The sequence below is a fragment of the Fistularia commersonii genome, chromosome 14, assembly GCF_037954325.1.
Source record: "Fistularia commersonii isolate RoL2024-O1a breed Wild chromosome 14, RoL_Fcom_v1.0, whole genome shotgun sequence".
Lineage (NCBI taxonomy): Eukaryota > Metazoa > Chordata > Actinopteri > Syngnathiformes > Fistulariidae > Fistularia > Fistularia commersonii.
In genome coordinates, this window is record NC_141297.1 from 167,428 (window position 1) to 186,969 (window position 19,542).

General features: G+C 56.7%; 1 protein-coding gene across 5 annotated transcripts; it reads left to right on the forward strand.

The window, feature by feature from the left end:
* Positions 1 to 1,131: 1,131 nt before the first annotated feature.
* Positions 1,132 to 19,017, forward strand: LOC147226759 (myelin transcription factor 1-like). Of its 5 annotated transcripts, none has more exons than XM_086159480.1 (23): positions 1,132 to 1,365; positions 2,888 to 2,953; positions 3,033 to 3,087; positions 3,316 to 3,349; positions 3,430 to 3,495; positions 3,887 to 4,116; positions 4,654 to 5,757; positions 7,886 to 8,005; positions 8,207 to 8,297; positions 9,333 to 9,446; positions 9,521 to 9,738; positions 10,210 to 10,412; positions 10,500 to 10,715; positions 10,790 to 10,938; positions 11,806 to 11,868; positions 13,499 to 13,567; positions 13,740 to 13,802; positions 13,900 to 13,983; positions 14,324 to 14,545; positions 15,935 to 16,026; positions 16,112 to 16,215; positions 16,467 to 16,610; positions 18,035 to 19,017. In XM_086159480.1, the coding sequence occupies exons 3-23, from the start codon at positions 3,033 to 3,035 to the stop codon at positions 18,176 to 18,178; spliced, it is 3,585 nt and encodes a 1,194-aa protein (XP_086015606.1). In that variant the 5' UTR covers positions 1,132 to 1,365; positions 2,888 to 2,953; the 3' UTR covers positions 18,179 to 19,017. The 5 variants fall into 5 exon arrangements, with proteins under 5 accessions (XP_086015606.1, XP_086015608.1, XP_086015607.1 ...); XM_086159482.1 differs by having other exon boundaries at positions 18,038 to 19,017; XM_086159481.1 differs by having other exon boundaries at positions 4,657 to 5,757.
* The last annotated feature ends 525 nt before the right edge of the window (positions 19,018 to 19,542 follow it).

Here is a 19,542-nt window from a genome sequence, read left to right on the forward strand (position 1 = left end):
CACACACGCACGCGCCCCCTCTTTTTGCTCCCCCTTTGTCCTCCTGTTCTGTGTGGATCGCTCCCCCCCTCTGCAATGGTACCTTCCATCACAGAGGCCGTATGGAGGTAGGATCTCTGCATCAGCCATCTTCTTCTCAGCCCCCCCTCCTCACACACACACACACACACACACATACACACACACACACACACACACACACACACACACAGCCAACACCCAGGTGCCTCCTCCTACCTGGGCTGGGGAAAGAGAATGGGAGCTGAGAGAACCTCCTCCTGTTAGATGAGCAGCTGATCCTGAGTAGATGCTCCTCTCATTGGAGCTTCGGTCCTGAGTCGTGTCCCGGCCGCCTTTGGGCTGCGGCGTGCTGAATGGCATGGATGTCACATGGACGGCATCAGACCGGCACGAGCACGACACCGGCCCTCATGAAGACACCGACACAGGCGGCATGGAGAAGCTTAATCCGGGCAGGTTTGTGTCAACGTTCAAGTCCATCCTGGGTCTGGTGGCGGCGCGCTGGTCATCTGGTAGAGGACTTGGAGCTGTGCTCCACAACTCCTGATCACCTCTGATCCTATTCTCTGGACCCTCCTCTCTCACACCAACTGCCTTCATATCTTCTCTCACTACTTCCATTGATCTTCTCTGTCTTCCTCTAGACCTCCAATTCCAGCATCCATCTACCAATATATTCTCTATCCCTCCTCTGTCCATGACCCAACCATCTCTGACCTTCTCTCCAAAACATCTAACATGTGCTGTTCCTCTGATAGACTCATTCCTGATCCTCTCCATCCTGGTCACTCCCAAAGAGAACCTCAACATCTTCATCTCTGCAACCTCTAGTTCTGCCTGCTGTCTTTTGTCATTGTAAGTGTGTATAGTTACTAGACGAAATGTATATATATATATACTATAGTGTGCCTGGCAGATGGTTAACATGAGTATCTTGTGACTAGTATGTGGGTCAGGCTGACGGTTAGCAGTGTTAGTTCGTGTGCAGAAGGTTGGAAGTTGGTGTCAGATGTGATGAGATGAACGTGAGAAGCCCCTCCACCCCTCCACCCCCCATCCCCCATCCCCCCACCCCGCCCCTCCCCCTCCCTCCGGCCGGCCGCAGTGCCGCTCTGCGCCGCTAGAGGGCGCTGCAGCGGGGCCTCTGTCCATGGTGCCGGAGCCCGGAGCCTCTGTCCGGGGTGCTGAACCGTCGGGCCGCGGGGGTCGTCGGCGGCGGGGTGTTGGACCGGCGCTGTGCGGAGCTGCGGACGGCGCACCGGAGGAGCGGGTCGGCCGAGAGTCCCGGTGGCGGGCGGAGATGTTCGCTCGGAGGGGGAGGGGGAGCCAGTAGGCCGGGCGGAGGTAAGGCTTTATCCCCCTGACAAAGACCGGGCTCAGCCGTCATCTCGCGGAGGCCGCGCTCCGAGGCCGGCGGCGGGGCTCCGCGGGGCTCCGCGGGGTTCTGCGGGGTTCTGCGGGGTTCCGTCGGGTCCGTCGTGTTCCGTCGCGTTCCGTCCGGCCGACGGTACCGGCGGAGATTCGTGTTTCCGCCGGTCGAAGGCCTTTGTCTTGTCGGGCCGGCGGTCGGAGCTCGTCGGCGGCCGCCGCGGCCGCGGCGCTGCTCCCCGCCGGGAGGGCCGGTCGCCCCCCCGGCGACCCGTCGGAGCGCCAAGGCGGGGCCGGAACGCCTCGCAGCCGGGACCGGGAGAGCAGATGAGGCCCGTCGGGTCGTCTCTAGGCCCGGATCCTCATACCGACACACCGGACATACCGGGCGGACTGTCGGTATGTGGGGAGGGACGTCAGCGGAGGTCCGGGGAGGAGAGCCGCGGAGGACCGGTCCCTCTGGACAGGACCTCCTGGTGCCGGTCCTTCTGGAGCACAACCGACCACCGATGGCGATGGGTCCTGTACATCTCATGGGTGTTAGACATGCTAAGCCCCCCACCCCTCACACACACACACACACACACACACACACACACACACACACACACACACACACACCGTTAAAATGGGTCCTTTTGGAGCTTTAAAGTTTAAAGCTATAACAAGATCCATTAATGAGTTTGTTTGAGTTTGGTTTAAAGATTCAACTTGCCGATCCGGATGGACCGAGAACCGGGTCCTGTTAGAACCGGGAACCACAGAGACACACTCAGTGACAGTGGACCTCACCATCAACATCTTCTATGTCTGGTTCCTGTCACCTGTCACCCGTCCACAGGTCCACGTTCCTGCCATCCGTCTTCAGTGGACAGAAGAGGAGGAGAAAGAGGGAGATAATCGATCAGCTGATCGTTTCAGTCACAGATCAATAACTTTTATTTGAATCATCTCAGTTTAACGTGTCTCCTCTCCCACATGAACACCAGGGTGGGTAGAAGGCGGTATTTGGTTCAAAGCAGGTTCGATCCAAACCATTTGATGGAGACCTGGGCAGATGATGCTGATGTTGGTGACTCATGCTGACCACCTCAGTGAACCTTCTCAAGACCCTCATTCTCGGCTGTGTGAGCAACCGGCTCCTTCTAAAATCATCTCCGCATCTACTGACATCGCCCGCAGGTCCACGCGACATCAGTGTCAGCAGGGTCAACGTCCAGCGTCGGGCGCAGAACTTTAGATCTCCACAGACAAACAATACGTGCTCCTCGCGCTCTGGTTTTGTTTCTAATGTTCTAGTATAATGTTCTAGCCCTGGAGGTGATCAAGCACAGCTAAAAGCCAGGCCCTCCTGGTCAAATAAACTTGGACACAACCATAAAAATAAACCTGCCGGTGGTCATGATCTCCTTCTTTCCTCTCCTCTCACCAGGAGGAGGATCTTCTGTGGTCTCGAGCTCACAGCTGCCTATTGTGTCCTTTGTGTTTCATCCCACAGAAGATGAGCGTGAAGGCCAAACCCTAAGCCAGTGACCAGAAGCACCTCAGCAGCCTCAGCATCAACGTACATACAGTACAGTTGTCTGTCCGTCCGTCTGCATGTCCATCTGTCTGTCCTAACCTGCTTTGTCATTGTCATTTAGATGAGCCAAGACACAACAGAGACGAGGACACGCACCCGCTCTAAAGGCATCCGGGGTCAGTAAACACATACACACACACACACACACACACACACACTTGCTATCAAAACGAATGAGCTGATGGCAGATGACCCGTCAGTGACAACAAGTAGATCCCCTCACCAGAGGATGATCTAAGAATGATGAGAAAGTGACCTTGAAGATCCAAACTGTGGAGACATGACGCTGAGAACGTAAAGCGTCCTCGCCATTCATGGAACGACTGTCCTCCTGCTCTTCTCAGACTTTGCGGGGCAGGAGATGAAGCCGGACTTGAGGTGAGTGGTCGCGGCTGCAGACGGAGCCCGACGGACGGACGGACGGACGGCGGCTGACGTTTACCTCGCTGTGTCCCCAGCACCTGCCCCACCCCCGGCTGCGACGGCAAGGGCCACATCAGCGGGAGATACTCTCGGCACAGGAGGTAGGAGCTCCTCTGGGCTTCCGCTCTTACCGCTTGTAACAAGATCCGGACTGGTCTCCAGGAGCCAGGGGAGGCGGGGCTGCCGAGGTCCACGCTGCATTCATGGGGCCGAGAAACACGGCCTCCGAATGAATCTTCGCTGTCGAGCATTGCAACAGATACGTCTTTACATTCGGACGATTCTGCGAAGCATCTGATGTGATTTTGCTCAGCGGCAGGTTCGAGTTTGTCGCCTCCGGATGGTCCGTGAACGCAGACGCTCCGGCTAATGTGTGGTTTAGCGTCATGTCGTGAGAAACAAACAGTTTAGCTGACGTGGACGGGCCTCGGCAGACGGTGAGAACTCTCTGACCGCTCCTCGGAACCGTTGTCCGCGCTTTTCTCCCCGCAGCGCCTTGGGATGTCCCATCGTGAAGAAGAGGAAGCTGGAGGAGGCCGAGGCAGAGGAGAACCAGTCCAGCTCCAAGAAGAAGAGTCAGCCGGTCAAAGCCGTCACAGATGAAACTCTCAGCGGCGACAGCGACGCAGCCCGAGAGGACGAGCACAAGGAGGACGAGGGGGAGGAAGAGGAGCTCATGGAGAGGAAGGACTTACCAATGAGCAGACCAGAGTCCGGAACAAGTCAGTGAGAGCAGCATCTCCAGCCTGGAGCGCCTCCACACACACACACACACACACACACACACACACACACACATGCACATTCATTTAGAAGACCTCTGATCATAAAGCTGCAGTGCAGTGCAGAACCATCTGGTCCTTCTCTGGTCACTGAGCCCATCTTTGCCTTCAAGGCACTGGTAGATCTTTGTGTTGCTGGCGATCCTTTTCCAAGTGGTCTTTCGGCCGAGAAACATCTACCGATGTGAAGTTTAAATTGAGGACTCCTCGGTCCTCGGCCCTCGTAGGAGCCCGCTTTAGATCGCCGCGCTACCATCCGGTGCCACGCTAAGATCTTTTCATGTTTACAAGCGAAGGCGGTGGCTTCCTGATGGAGAGGTGCCTCCGGTTCCTCTTCTGAAGGCAGGCGGACAGATGGGAAGGCAGATGTGTCGGTGCTGTGTCCTTGGGAGTGTCCCCTGCATGTGTCCCGTTATTCTCCGGCTGTTCTACCGTATGATTCCCACCATGACGGCCACGTGTCCTCTGAATCTACAGCAGCCTCGTCCCCGGAAACACCAGGACACGCCGAGGCGGCCGAGACGGCCGGCCGTCCACCGGCCGCGGCTGCGAAGAAGGAAAGGCGGCCGGCCGAAGTAGAACTCGGAGAGGAGCCTCGGCAAGAGGATGCGCAGAACAAAGAGCCGCCGGCCGATGACCAGCCTCCGCATCAGGATGAAGAGCAGATTCAGGAGAGGATCGGGCCCAAAGTGGCAAATAAAGAGGAAGGGGAGAAGAAGGAGGACGAGGGGGAAGACCAGATCAAGGTGCAGGAGAACGCTGCGGAGAGACAGGTGATGAGCCAGGAGAACTCGGATCACCAGTACTCCACCGGGGAGTACAAGCACCAGGCCAAGCAGTCCCCGCAACAATTTGACAATAAGGGGGGGCAGTTGGACGAAGAGGAGGAGGAGGAGGAGGAGGAGGAGGAGGAAGAGGAGGAGGAAGCTGGGGAGAGGGTCCACCAAGCAGCCGACACCCCCTACTCTTTGAGTCCTCGCACTCAGGAGTCTGATGCAGAGGTGTCCCTCAGGGAGGAGAAGGTCAGCACCCCCTTCACTGAGGAGGAGGAGGAGGAGGAGGAGGAGGAAGAGGAGGAGGAGGAGGACTTTGAAGAACAAGATGAGAGAGAAGGTGAAGATGAAGAGAGGCAGGGGAAGGAAGCAGGGGAGGTGGTGGTGGAGGAGGAAGGGGAGGAGGAAGAGGAGGAGGAGGAGGAGGAGGAAGACCAAAACTCCAGTAAAGCCTCGCCAACTACTATGGTGATTGAGGTTCGCTCTGAGGAGGAAGATGAGGAGGAAGAGGAGGAGGAAGAGGAGGAGGAGGAGGAGGAGGAGGAAGAGGAGGAGGAGGAGGAGGAGGAGGAGGAGGAAGAGGAGGAGGAGGATCGTGCCTCCGAGGGCTCAGGAATCACAGATGACTCAGAGAACTGGGACATGACACGAGGCAACCTGGGCCTGCTGGAGCAGGCCATCGCTCTGAAGGCTGAGGAGGTGAAGGAGGGAGAAGATGCCAGGAGTTCTCCAGACTACCAGCCCTACAGTGGTTCCAGCAAGAGCTGCGAGAGCTCTTCTGCCCACCGCTCCTCTCAGAGCAACAAAGGTAGGCTCCGCTTCTCCTGCTGCATCTGTGGGCCACATCCTGTAGATTGTAATCAGGATAGCGGAGAGGAGAAGAGGTCCATTCCGGCCCCAGACCTCCGTTCTCAGACCACATGGAGGACATTGTCTCGGTGGCTGCTCCGCACGGTTAACCCTTTCGTAAAACATGCGCTTGTGTCGTGTCGCTCTGAAGTCCGGCAAACAGCACAGGACACAAAGACCACCGAGGTGAGGCGGCAAACCTCAGCCCAGGTCCTCCCTGGCAGCGTGAAGGATCTGAAGGAGCTTTGTGGAACACGACTTGTTCGTTTTCTTGCTCCTCGGTCGGGTAAGTCCCGTCCCTCGTTCCGCGAGCGGCAAAACACAACGTCCATTCCCATGAGATAAGTGTTCTCTTGCTCCTTGTCGGCGAAGTTGGACCGCAGCTCTGAAGCCGGAGATTCTCCCTAATGAATCCCGGTCCTGCTGTAGCCACCTCGGACCTCGGACCTCGGACTTCGGACCTCGGACCTCGGACCTCCTGCTGGCTACATCGCTTCCTTTACGTCAGCGGACGAGCACAGCAAAGAAGCTCTTACCTTGCTGTGGCAGTCGAACGAAGCTTCTGCCAGACATGACGTTTGTCCAGAATGTTCCTGGACCTTTGGTCTTCATGTCGTGTCCATTGACCGAAACGTCTGCTGCCTCCAAAGAAGCGCAGCCGATGTGATTGGTTCCTCCTTGAAGTTCTGACACTTCAGCAGCCGTGCTCCAGGCTCTGGTCCGGTATGAGGTCCAGTTTTGAGGAGTCCACCCACTCTCACTTCTCTGAGCTGCTCAAACACATTTTGGGATCCCAAACTTCAGGTCCTTGAGACCGAAGCCCTATAGATACTTCTCCAGGATCAGGTCCGGCTCCCGGATGATTCCCTTCCTGCAGCTTTGGTGTGCAGATGCTGGTGTTCACCAGAGAGCTCTGGCGCTCGCCTCCTCGCCAGCTCGTGTATCTTTGTATCCTCATTTTGTGACCGCTTCGTGACACGACCGTCAGGTGTCCGATGCTGCCAAACCCCGGGGACGGCTTTTGTCCTGTGGCACCTTCTCCGTCCTCGGGGGGTATTTTCACCAGGTGAGCGGCGCAGGCCCTCCAGTGCTGAAGATTCGTCCTTCGGCGTGGGTTCGGGTTCCGTCCCGGAATCAGACGATGGGACCGGCGGCTGTCGGCCGAGCATTCGGTTCGAGCACTTTCACCTCTTTCGTGAAGTCGGCGCCCGGTGGTCGCGGTTCTCCAGAAGTCCGCGGTCTCACTTTGATCGTCTTTGTTCCTGAGGCCCTCCGAAGCCTCTGCGCTTCGTCTCAACCGTCCAGGAAAAAGTGTTCGTCGACTTGGACCTCGGCAGTTTATCTGCCTGAACTCCTTCCGTCCGCCAGAGGACGCACACTCTTGTTTGCTCATCTGAACAAGAGCCGTCTTCATGATGAGCGAGGACCCGGGCGTCCCATCATTTTCACGCCGGACTCGTAGCTTCGGTGAGCATCGGTGCCTCCGCAGCTTTCGGGCTCACTCATGTGGGCTCTTCTTTGGCTCGCGCTGGAGATGGGCGGCTCAGCGGGCCATCAGGCTCATGTTAGTCCATCACACCTGTGACTTCACATTGAATCCAATGACACAACCCTGCGTGAAGCTTCTGATCCGTCAGGAGAAAGATCAGATGGGTTCTGACGACGGGCGCAATGTTCTCAGGCCGTTGTCTCGGCTTCAAGTATTGACTTCGCGTCGCTGACGAAATGTAGATTTGACCGGTCGTTAGTCCGGCGCGAGGGTGCACGTTTGTTTTCGGTTAACCCGCTAGTGATAAGCCGGCGCCTCTCCGTCGGCCCGTTCGACAGCAGACAGTAAACATGCCAAAGAACATCTGCGGGTTTAGCGAGACTAAAATGCGTGTCCATCGCCGAGCGTCTCCAGACAAGATGGCTCCTACCTCACTATGAAGTCCATTCTCGGCCGGTGGCCCGTAGAACCCGAATCAGAACTCCGTCACCGGATAATCAGTTGTGGTCATCCTGCATCTGATCGTTGATATTCATAGAAACTGCTGTGATTTCACCTCCTGGCTGCCACCATCTAAATCACACGTTCTTTTGAGCAGAGAAGAAAGAAGTGAAATGTCCAACTCCAGGCTGTGATGGGACAGGTCATGTGACCGGGCTTTACCCTCACCACCGCAGTCTGTCTGGGTGTCCTCACAAGGACAGAATCCCACCAGAGAGTGAGTAGACATGACCTTTCACCCCACCAGAGACCAGGACACCTCACAACCACCAGCTACTGTACTGATTCATGCTGCAGATTTTTATTGCCACTCCTGTTTGTGTTGTACTAGCAGTAGAAGCACTGTGACTCAACAGACTGAGTGTGTGTGTGTGTGTGTGTGTGTGTGTGTGTGTGTGTGTTTGCTGCATGTCTCCAGTCCTGGCCATGCACGAGAACGTCTTAAAGTGTCCGACTCCCGGCTGCACAGGCCAAGGCCATGTCAACAGTAACCGCAACACGCACCGCAGGTTAATAAATGGCACACACACACACACACACACACACACACACACACACACTAATTCGGACCAGACAGCCATAGCTAAAGCGCTATTGATCACAGGGATTTAACGCTGATTAGTAAGCGGCGCTCCGAGCGGCCGCTTCCAGAAGTCTCCAGATCTTGGGGAGCAGCCGGGGCGCCCCGCTGGCCTCCGGACTCCGGGCTCAGCTGTCATGAGTTAGCTTCAGATTGTCCGTCTAGCAGGCCTTTCCCACCCCGAGCAGGACCAAGAACGCCCCTGACGCCCGGGTTTGAGCGGGGACGACTGCGGCCGCTGTGAGCCTCGGTCACCCGGTCAGAGATAAGAGTTGTCAGCACAACATAGTGAGACATTTGAATTCTCGTAGCGCCTCCGGCCTTCTGGCCGGTGACACGCTTCCCTTCTAAGATCCACCTAGTTTTGGGGTCTGTGGATCCGGCTTCTAGAATAACTCCTAGAGGTACCCCGGATCCAGGGTCGGCTGTGTCTCCTGCCGCTGACGCTCAGGGTCGCCTGGTCGGAGAGGCGGAGCTGCTGCTCTGCAATCGCCTGGCGTGGATCAGTGTGACCGTGGTGGAGATCAGAAGACAAAGAACGAGGCCTCAGTAGGAGCCGCGGTTATTCCGTAGAAAGTCTTCGACGTCTCTCGGAGGTGGAGTAAGACTCCGGGTTTTGCCTTTGTCGATTCTGTGAGCTCCGTGCTGTTTTTACTGTGAACGCAAAGATGCATTTTCCTCCGAATGTCCTGATTGTGTTTTACAACCCTCAGAGAGAGCAGAGGGCAAAGGGCAGGAAACCGGCTGAGATAGAAACCACATCCGGCGGAGCTCAGCGCAGACCCGGGCTAGCGATAAGGGGTGGAGAAGGCCTCGGTTCTCAGGAATAGTCAGATGACAGAATCCAGAAACATTGTGTAACACTGGGGGGCGGCTGGGGGGGTCAGAACACAGCGAGCCGAGCTCAGGTCACGTCTCCGGACAGTAATCTCTTCAAATCCTGTGGCGTTGTCCCTCCTGCCAGTCTGTCTGGCTGCCCCATCGCTGCAGCTGCCAAACTCAACAAGAATCAGGATAAACAAGCCCACCTACAGGCCTCGGCCAGTGAACCCTTGTCTAACTCTGACAGAGTGCTCAGGTGAGTCCCACCATATGAAACATGTCACACAGCCCTTGTCATGATGCTGCAGAGATCAAATCTGTGCCCCGTAGGCCCATGTGCTTCGTGAAACAGCTGGAGATCCCCCAGTACGGTAGCTACAGGCCCAACACGGTGACCACCACACCGCGAGCCAACCTGGCCAAGGAGCTGGAGAAATACTCCAAGGTGTCTTTCGACTATGCAAGCTTTGATGTCCAGGTGTTTGGAAAGCGCATGCTAATTCCAAAGACACCCAGCACGGCTGAAACGTCACCCAAAGCCTTCAAATGTAAGATCTGGACTTCTGCTTTTAGCCTCGCTGACGTGTGAATGTAATGATAATGATGATTTCAGGAGCGACCCCCACACAGAGTAGGATCTCAGCTAGCGCCCCGAGCCTCACGGGGGGGACGTGTCCCCTGTGATTCTGCGTTTTGGACAAACTTACAATGGACTTTATAGTGAAATGGTACCGTCTGGTGTCTCGCGCGTTAGCGTTAGCTTATTCTCAGGTATTCAATGGTGGAAAACCTTTAGCTTGGCATGCCACCGCTCCCGAGAACAAAGTTCTCCCTAGCCGCGTCCTGTAGTCCCAAAAGATCGTTCACGCCCTCGTGATAACTAGCGACGTAGCGACGTAGCACCGTAGCCGCCGCCCGCCGCTTAGAAACGGTGCAGGAGGTCCTCACGTATGCGTCTGGGCCCTCCGTGATCTTTGCCGCCGGTCCGGTGAGTTGACTGTGCCTTTGCCTCCACACAGCCAAACCCCTCCCCAAGGCCCCCTCACCCAGTCACAGCGTGCCCGGAAGCTTCTCCAAGAGCGCCTCCTCCTCCAGCACGTACGACTACAGCCAAGACGCCGAAGCGGCCCACATGGCGGCGACGGCCATCCTCAACCTGTCCACCCGCTGCTGGGAGAGGCCGGAGACCCTCAACGCCAAGTCCAGGGAACCCTGCGCCCAGGTGGACCGTCGGACCGGCCTCGACCGGAGACCCGACTTTCGGCTTTCGTCCCCCGGCGGCCCTGACCCCGTGTTTGTCGACCCTCAGGAGCCCGACATCGAGGTGGACGAGAACGGCACCTTGGACCTCAGCATGAAGAAGAGCAAGAGGGAGGGCATGCAGTCCCCGGAGCCGTCGTCTTCCTCGTCTTCATCTTCTCAACACATGGGGGTCATGTTATCTCAGGGCCACGCTCAGGCAGAGTGGGAGGGGCCACTTGACTTCACCAAATCGAGCGGACTGAAGGAAGAGGACCACGACGAGGTAGGAGTCGCTCCCGCTCAGACCGGCGGACTGGTGGGCGACGCCCCTTCGTACAGGCTCTCGCCTTCTCTCAGGTGGAGTACATGGCTCCGTCCTACTCTTCATCTGACGGGGAGGAGGACGACCAGGAGAACCAGGAAGAGAGGAAGTACCCCGGTGAAGTCACCACCAGCAGCTTCAAGGTCAAGTTTCAACCTAAAGACAGCAAAAAGGAGGTTCTAGTGTAAGTCCGACCCTCTACGCGTCGCTTTCTGCGTCACCGTGTCATCGATGTAATGTGCCGGCGAAAAGCTCTGGGGCCAAAAACAACGGAAGATGCAAATATTGTTCACGTGCATGTCCGGCCCTCACGAGTCAGGAGAGGACTAGAGGTTCTCGGGCAAAGTAGGAGCGTCTGAAGACGAAGCAAACAAGGACGCCTCAAATTAGACAGAGTTCGAGTTCACGGAGGTCAAAGGCTCCGCAGGCGCTAAACCTTCAAGAGAGATTCAGAGCGTCGATGGGTGTCGACAGTGTAGTGCAGGGACGTGGGAAATTCCTACTTTGCTGTCCGCAGTGCATTTGGATCCGTGCTGAGTGTAAACATGATCACAAATATGATTCTAGACAGGGTCTGGTTGTCCGGTGAAAGCAGCAGCTGCCCCGGGTTTAACTGGTGGGAACCCCAGGTGTTCCGTGGACCTCTGAAGAGTGGTAACCCACGGTCCTGCCTCCGCTTGAGGGAAGCTCACGGAGGACGGCCGTCGCTGGTTGTCCTCACCGGCCTCTGACGCCTCCGAGCCACGGCTGCTCGGTGCGTCACCGAGGGAAGTCGCGCTTCCTCTTTGATGCATCCGTTACGGGGAACCTCCCAGATCTGGCGCCCCAGGTCCTGCTTACCGGACGCGAGTTCCCCTCATAGTCACACCAGCAGATGGAAAAACCAAACCATATCTCCGGGGTCCGCCGTCCCCCCCGCACGCGCCGAGAAAGATGATCTCAAAAAGTTCTGTATTGCAAAGGCGGCCGTGGAGAGGAGCCGCCTTGAGGGACTTTAGAACCCATGGAAGTTCTGCCTTGTCTGACCTGTGAGTGTGCGTCTCGCCTTCAGATGTCCCACGCCGGGCTGCGACGGCAGCGGACACATCACCGGCAACTATGCATCCCATCGGAGGTAAGTTTCACAGCTGACCGTTCCATTTCCACAATTGTCTCCATAAGTCCAGCGAGAGATCGTGACCGTGTCGGAGAAATATCCGCCGATGTCCACACCGAACATCTGACCCGCCGCCGTCCAGACAGACAGACGCCGTCTGACAGACAGACGGACGCCGGGAGTCTTGCTGCTGCCGAGTGGCGTCGAAAGTCTCGATCAAGCAGTCGATCCGTTTTCCGCCGACCCAGAGTTAACTGTAGGTTCTGATAACGTCGGGCAGATGATCACCGTGGCAACACACGATGCCGCCCTCACTGACCAAACCGAGGTATTGGCGTCTCCGTGCTCGTCTCCAATCGGGGCGAGTAAAAGAAGCCCGTGGTCCCGACGGCCGGGGGGCTTTTGCCCCTCGGTGACCAGCTCTGGGACGGCGGTGGGTTGGTTATTTTCAGAGGCTCATCTGTTCATTTCCGTCAGTATTTGCGTGTTGGCGGCAGGGAGTTTAATGACAACGGCGTGTTTGCAACCGTCCTCTGATTGGGTCGAGTTCTTTACGTCGACTTGTCGCCGTTTGCTTCCAGAGTTCATGTTTCAGCTTCGGACACCAAGAGCGCAAAGTTCCGTGGCCCCGAAAGTATGACATGAGGTCCTCGACCAAATTTCCGTTCCTATGACGCAACGCGATGCGATTTCCGCCGTCTGTTGGAACTGACCCGCGGCACCGTACATAAGTACCGATGCTGCCGACCCGCGTTAACACAGCGGCTCTGAACCGTCTCCCGGTTCCTCCGCTCCGCCGGCCAGCCAATTCCTGCGCCAGATTTGTTTTCGTGTTGCGGCAGCCGTACGTCGGCATGAAGGAACGAGATTTTCAGAATCGATTTATGGGAGATGTCGACGCCATAGGTGGAGGACAATCGTAAACCGAGGACGGCCCGAGGACTAGGAGTTAAACTCCGGCTCCTCCACCTTTGATTGTCTCCGATGCGCTCCGAGTGGCGGCGTTTAAAACCCCGTGCGCAGATCTTCACTTTACACCCAGGAATCGTCCGACGTAGCCCAGACCCGGATGCACTCCGGACCCAGATGTCCCGCGGACCTCGGTGTGCTCTGGAACCCAAATGTAGTCTAGACGCAGATGTAGTCCGGACGGATGTCATTCAGACCCAGATGTAGTCCGGGTCCAGATGTAGTGCAGACTGATATCGTCCAGAACCCGAGCGTCGTCCGGTCCCAGACGTAGTCATCGTGATCCAGGGACCGGCTGTGTGTTCTTCTGTCTCCTCTGTCCAAACGCGTAGATCTCCTTTGTCCTCTGACACTGTTAGAGTCACAGCAGAACCCTGTCTCGGAGGGTTCCAACCCAGGCTTGGAGACGGTTTCTGGAGTCCACGGACCTTTTTCAAGAAACAGGAAACCTGTCAGCGAATCAGACTGCTCAAAGCCCAGTGTCACATCTTTGTGTGTGTGTGTGTGTGTGTGTGTGTGTGTGTGTGTGTGTGTGTGTGTGTGCGCACTGACAAGCCTTGCCCTGGCTCTGTGGTGGTCTGGTTCCGGTCACCTCCCTCCCTCCTCCCCACTCACTCCCACTCTCCCGTCACCGTCGCAGCCCGGTGTTCTGACTCTGTCTCCCCTCTGTATCTTCCAGTCTTTCAGGCTGTCCTCTCGCTGATAAATCCCTTCGGACCCTCATGGCTGCCCATGCAGCCGAGCTGAAGTATGTCTGCTCTTTTCTGTCTTTCAAGCCCAGCATTATCACTCAGCTATGACCCGCCATGCTTCCAACACACAGCTGGCACTTTAGAATCCTCAGAAATCACCCAGATTAAGACAGACCCGGCCCGAGAGTCCGGACGGGCGGACTGAGAGGATGTGTCTTTGCTCCTCAGGTGTCCGACTCCGGGTTGCGATGGATCGGGCCACATCACGGGAAACTACGCCTCTCACAGAAGGTATTTGCCGGTCTTTGCGCGGCAGCTCTCCGCCCGCCCGCCCGCCGCCCGGCCTCGGCCTCGCCTCACTCTCCGTCTGCCGTCTCCTCTCCGCCAGTCTGTCCGGGTGCCCGCGAGCCAAGAAGGGCAGCGTCAAAACCACTCCGACCAAAGACGACAAGGAGGACTCGGAGCTGCTGAGGTGAGGACGGACGGGCCGGGAGGGACGAGTCGGGGCCTCGGCCGCCCGCCGCCGGAGGTCGGGCGTCCGGCGGCGGGCGAGCGAACGGTGTCCTTCGGGCTCTCGGATCCCGCGGTCGCAATGTTACGGTCGCCGAAGGCGGAGCTCGGCCTCCGGTTCGGCCGAGCTCCTTTCGCTCGGTCGCCGGAAGTCAAAAAGGAGCAGAATGGCCGGACGAGCTTATTCTCCTGAGGTTAGCGGTTCTCTCAGGTAAGGCCGAGGAGAAGCCAGCGCCTCGCAGCCCGTCCGGGTCATCAGGGGGCCACAGATGAGATGCTATCTCTGCTCCGATTATCCCCAGGTGTCCCGTCCCCGGCTGTGACAGTCTGGGCCACATCAGTGGGAAGTATGCCACCCACCGCAGTGCCTATGGCTGTCCGTTGGCGGCACGCAGACAGAAGGAGGGCCATCTTAACGGCACCCCCTTCTCCTGGAAGGCATTCAAAACCGAGGGCCCGACGTGTCCGACTCCAGGCTGCGATGGCTCTGGTCATGCCAATGGCAGTTTCCTGACACACCGCAGGTACCCTTCATGTCTAAGACTGCAGAGTCACTCTAACGGGGTTCCCACGCGTCCTGGAAAAGAGCGCCTGGAAAATGACCGACCAACGTTCCCTTCATGGACAACTTGTGGGAGTAGAGAAAATGAGTCAGAAGTCCTGGACCAGCTCGAGTCGTCCCGAGAGGGGAACGGTCGCCTCGGAGGGTTCCGACCCTTGTGAGCGAAGCAGATCCGAGGCTGCGTCTGTCGTCCTGCTGTCTCCAGAGGACGCCGACGCACTCCGCCCATGTGATCCGACCGCCCGGTCAGAGCGGCGTTCCCGTTCGGCTTTGTGTCCGGGCGCCGTGACTCTTCGGTCCCGGGGAGGACGCCGCTCTGCCGCCCTGTCCCTGGACCGAGCGGCAGAGAGGAGCCCTTCCCCGTGAGCCCGGCCATCCTCTGGCACCGTGAGGCGGAACGTCTCCAACTCCAGCGGAGCCGCGGCTTCTAGATGACCACGGTTAGCAGGTTAGCAGGTTAGCAGGTTAGCAGGTTAGCAGGCGGCCCGAAAGGGACCCCGTTTTCCCCAGGACCTCACGTCTTCTGTTGTCTGACAACAGAGCAGCTCCAGCAGGAGTTCACCTGTGTCAGATACCGTCTGTGAGCTCAGAGACAAGAAGACCTCAGGAATCAGACGCTTTCCAAAGAGCCTGAGGTTGTTTCGGACCGGCGGCGGCGGCGGCAGGCGTTCACACCCATTGAGATGTTCAAAGACCCCGGGAGGAGCTGAAGTCCAGCCTCCCCTGGTCATTGGAACCGCCGCCAGCGCCTATTGCGAGCCGTAGCATCCGCTCGATCGATAGGATCGAAAAGGCTAAACGAGCGTCGCAGCTATCAGTCAGTCAGCTCTTCTCCACTTATTTTCTCTGTTCCACATCTGTGTCCATGGCAACCAAGAACTGCTTTATCCGACGTGTTGTTTGGACTCAAGTCCAGAATCAGCACCGGATTGGCCAAATCTCCGGGGTGAAATTACGATCATCCCAAATTGTTAAAGAGTCCCTGGGTTCGGGCCAGACTTGAGACGGACCCGGAGCGTCTAGAAAGGCTCCAGTAACATGTTGTTCAGGCGGTGGGTGTCGGTTTGGTCCTCCTTCACTCCTCTCGATGTTAAGCGTACTCCCGGGAAACGGAGATACTGACCGTGGCGAACATCACAAAAACACCGAACCAATTCTTCTCGGCCGTTGTTCCTCCCTGAAACCCTGAAGGTGGTTTGGAGATATTTGGAATTACCCCAGGGGATTCACGTCGCTTTATCGCTGCCTCCGATTTAGCTCGGGCAGAAAACCTAACGCCGGCACGTCGGCCGGAAATGACGCCGCCTGAAGAGCGGATTCTAGTCACCTTCTGACCAGCTGCTCCTTCCAGTCTGTCAGGTTGTCCCAGAGCGTCCGCCAACAAGAAGAAGGCCAAGTTCCCCGGAGACGAGTACATCACTGCCAAGTTCAGGGCCAGCGACGGTGGGTCTGCACGATGTTCCCCGACAAGCACCCGTGCCGGTCGGACGGCGAGCGCGTTGTCCTGACGCTGTGTTTCTCCGTTCAGTTCTGGACAACGACGAGGACATCAAGCAGCTCAACAAGGAGATCAGTGAGCTGAATGAGTCCAACTCGGAAATGGAGGCCGACATGATGAACCTGCACACTCAGGTTAGCGTGCATGTTCTGCTCCCCTGAACGCCGTGCCGTAACATCTGTCCAAGTCACTCCTCAGATCCCGCCCACATTACAATGTCTAGCAGATGTCTACCAGGCGAAGACGACCAAGAGTCATCGTCAGTCTCCTTCTTCTTCAGATAGATTAGACGGTCGATGACGTTGACTGTTTCATAAGTGAGGACGTGCGCAGACGGCGTGTTGTTTGCGTTGTGGGACAGTGAGCGTGTCCGTCTCCGCCATAGATCTCGTCCATGGAGAAGAACCTGAAGAGCATGGAGGAGGAGAACAAGCAGATCGAGGAGAAGAACGAGGCCTTGTTCCTGGAGCTGTCTGGTCTGAGTCAGGCCCTGATTCGGAGCCTGGCCAACATCCGGCTGCCCACCATGGTGAGACACCCCGTCCGTCCGTCCGTCCGTCCGTCCGTCCTTTGTCCAAACACCAGGAGCCAGAGGACGTCCCCTCTGGTCCTTCTGGGTTCATCTACAACATCTCATCTGACTCTTCCTCGGTAAAAAGGTTGGCCTTGTCAGTTTCCTCGGTTTCGGGCTTCCGGGTCGCGAGGTGAACTTGTTCCAACGGTCCGACCCCTGAATTAGTGACAGACGTTCCATTTCCAAATTCCAGTATCTAGACGTCAGCGTTTGTTCGATTTTAAAACTTTCCCAAAGCCTCTCCGATCCAACGATGGAACACCGGGTTGGTCCCGATTTCCCAGAAGATTTCACTGGTGAGGTTCCCACAGGGCCTGATGCTGGCAAGCGGCTCCGCCCTCTGGACCAGATCCAGAACATTCCCTCACAGTTGCCGACCCAAAAGCCCAGCAGGTTTGCTTGTGTGAAACCAGACGTGTTTTGGAAAAAACATCTCAGAACCACATACATGCATTCATTACATCCTTTTTTTGGGGGGGCTAAGTGCGATTAGTGGGGTATTAGTGTGGTAGTGCTCGGAGAGGAGGTACGTTTTCTGCTCAAGGTGAAAGATGGGCAGCGACCCGCCGTTCTGACCTTTGTCGGGAGTTCGTTCCACCGCCGAGGAGCCGAGACCAAGAGGAGGCGAGACCGGTTGGATCGGCGTCCGGGGTCTCGGAGTGACGGGGTGGACGGTTCCCCGGGGTCAGGGACGGGTCGGGATGTGTGGCTGGACCATAACCTGGAGAGAAGACGGGCCGTCCCGTTCACCGGCCGCAAGACGAGGGTCTTGGACTCGATGCTGGCGGCTGCCGGGAGCCGGTGAAGGGACATAAGAAGGGGAGTGTGTGGGAGAATTTGGGACGGTTGAACACCAGGAGGGCTGCTGCTTTCTGAAGGAGCTCCAGAGGCCTGATGGTCACCGGCAAGGAGGGCGGTGCAGTGGTCCAGACCGGAGATGACTAGAGTCTGGATGAGTATCTGCGTTATCCTCCGTGAGGAATCTGCTGATCTTTCTGATGTTGTAGAGGAGGGTCCGCGGGCGATTTGAACGATACCATCAAACCGTCTTAGAGAACATGGACGCCAGTGGTACCAGAAGCCCGCGGGATCAGGATCTAGATGTCGCGAAGCCGCCGTGCTCCTTCAAAGGAGAAGGAGGTCCAGGAACAGGCCAATAGGACTGCGGCCTCTCCTTCGCCCCACAGCCGTACTGCACTCAGCTGTACTGTAGAGACGGCCGAACATCGGGCGGATCCTGCGCCGGTCCGGTACCAAACGAGACACCTCTCAATGGCGACGGTTTTCCGTTTCCGGTCGTTCCCGCCGATGCGGGACCGGTAAAGGCCTCTAGAGAGCGTCGGGGCTCGTCTAACTTGTGACCTCTGACCCCTGTGCAGCAGGAGCCTCTGTCGGAGCAGAACTTCAACAGCTACGTGGACGCGCTCACGCACATGTTCACCAACAAAGACTGCTACCAGAACCCGGAGAACCACGCGCTGCTGGAGTCCATCAACCAGGCGGTGAAGGGCATCGAGGTGTGAGGGCGCTTTTCTCCGGACCCCTTTGGATACCACGTGGAACGGCTTCTCATTGGAACGTTGTCATCGGTTCTCTTTCTTTTCCCTGTTTGCATGTTGCTTTTATGACAATTGGAGGCGTGGGCGCTCGCCGGGGCGGCTCGGCCCGCCGGGGCGGCCGAGCAGATGTACGTAGATAGTGAACATATCCATCTCCACTCAATAATGTTGATAGTCGTCGGTATGACCATAGTGATGTTGCTCCTGCGCCAATAGTTTGTAGGTCCATTCTTACTATTGCTGTATAACTATTTAAGTCATTGCGATGCTGGTTTAATAGCGACTTATTTATTCACGTCTGTTCTCTTGATTTGTGTCAACCTATTTATTGCTCCCGTGTTTTTAATTTATTTCCTTCTTTGATTTGAAATTTCAATGTGCTACATGAGAAGACTTCAGACCAAGAGACCAAGAAACCCTGGCGGGGATCGTTTCCTCTGTATTGTGAAGCCAAGAGGAAATATTTTAAGATATCAACTATGAATTGTTTTATAAATCTTATTATTTATTTAAAATACTGGGATCTTTTTAAGTGCAAATATTTTGTAACTGAAAGTTTTTATATAATTTTCTAATTTTGAACCTATTTATTTATGTTGTGCTTCTGTTTCTATAATTTCCCACAAACTATTTTGAGTACACTGCAATACGATGATGGGAATATTGAGCTGCACATATTTGTTATCTATTTGGTGAAGAACAAAGTGATGGTGGATATTTATTTTGTATCGTCCGTGTTGATGATGGCTGTGTTTGGATTAGTCTTTAAGTTGCTCTTGAAATAAAGGTCAACCCACAGTGAACCCTGACGGCCGGCTTCTTCGGACCTCGCCGCCGCCGGCGGAACGGTCGAAATAAGCGCGGCCACCTTATTTCCTTCATCCTCCGTCCCGTTCCGGCCGCCGGAGCGGCTTCACGCAACCTGTCGGAGGAGGAGTCCTCCTGAGGCCGAGCGTCCGGCGGGCGGAGAGGGTCTCGGGCCGTCCGGACGTGGGCCGACGCGCTTCCTGACCGGAGCGCCAAGATCTCCGGTTCTTTCCGATACAAAGGGTCGGCGGCGGCGGAGGCTCAAACCAGGAGCCTTCGGGACGCGGCGGTCGTGGAACCCTCACGCAGGTCTCGGGTCTGGACGTTCAGGTGCGAGGTGTTTGTCGGACGGTGCAGAGAACTTCTGTCCCGGTCCAGGACCCCGGAAGGAAGCCGGGTGCTTTGCAGGTTCTCGGGCTGCACTGGGGTTCCCGCCTCCGGAACCAAGCAAGACACGCCCGCCAGAGACGGCGACGGAACAGCTGACGACCAAAACAAACAGCCCTTCACGAGGGGAGGGG

Bases quoted from the DNA above. Each gene is read 5' to 3' on its own strand.
- LOC147226759 (XM_086159480.1), top strand. From the start codon at position 3,033: ATGAGCCAAGACACAACAGAGACGAGGACACGCACCCGCTCTAAAGGC. The intron at 8,298-9,332 runs GTTAATAAATGG...CCCTCCTGCCAG, and splicing joins AACCGCAACACGCACCGCAG to TCTGTCTGGCTGCCCCATCG. The intron at 9,447-9,520 runs GTGAGTCCCACC...TGTGCCCCGTAG, and splicing joins AACTCTGACAGAGTGCTCAG to GCCCATGTGCTTCGTGAAAC.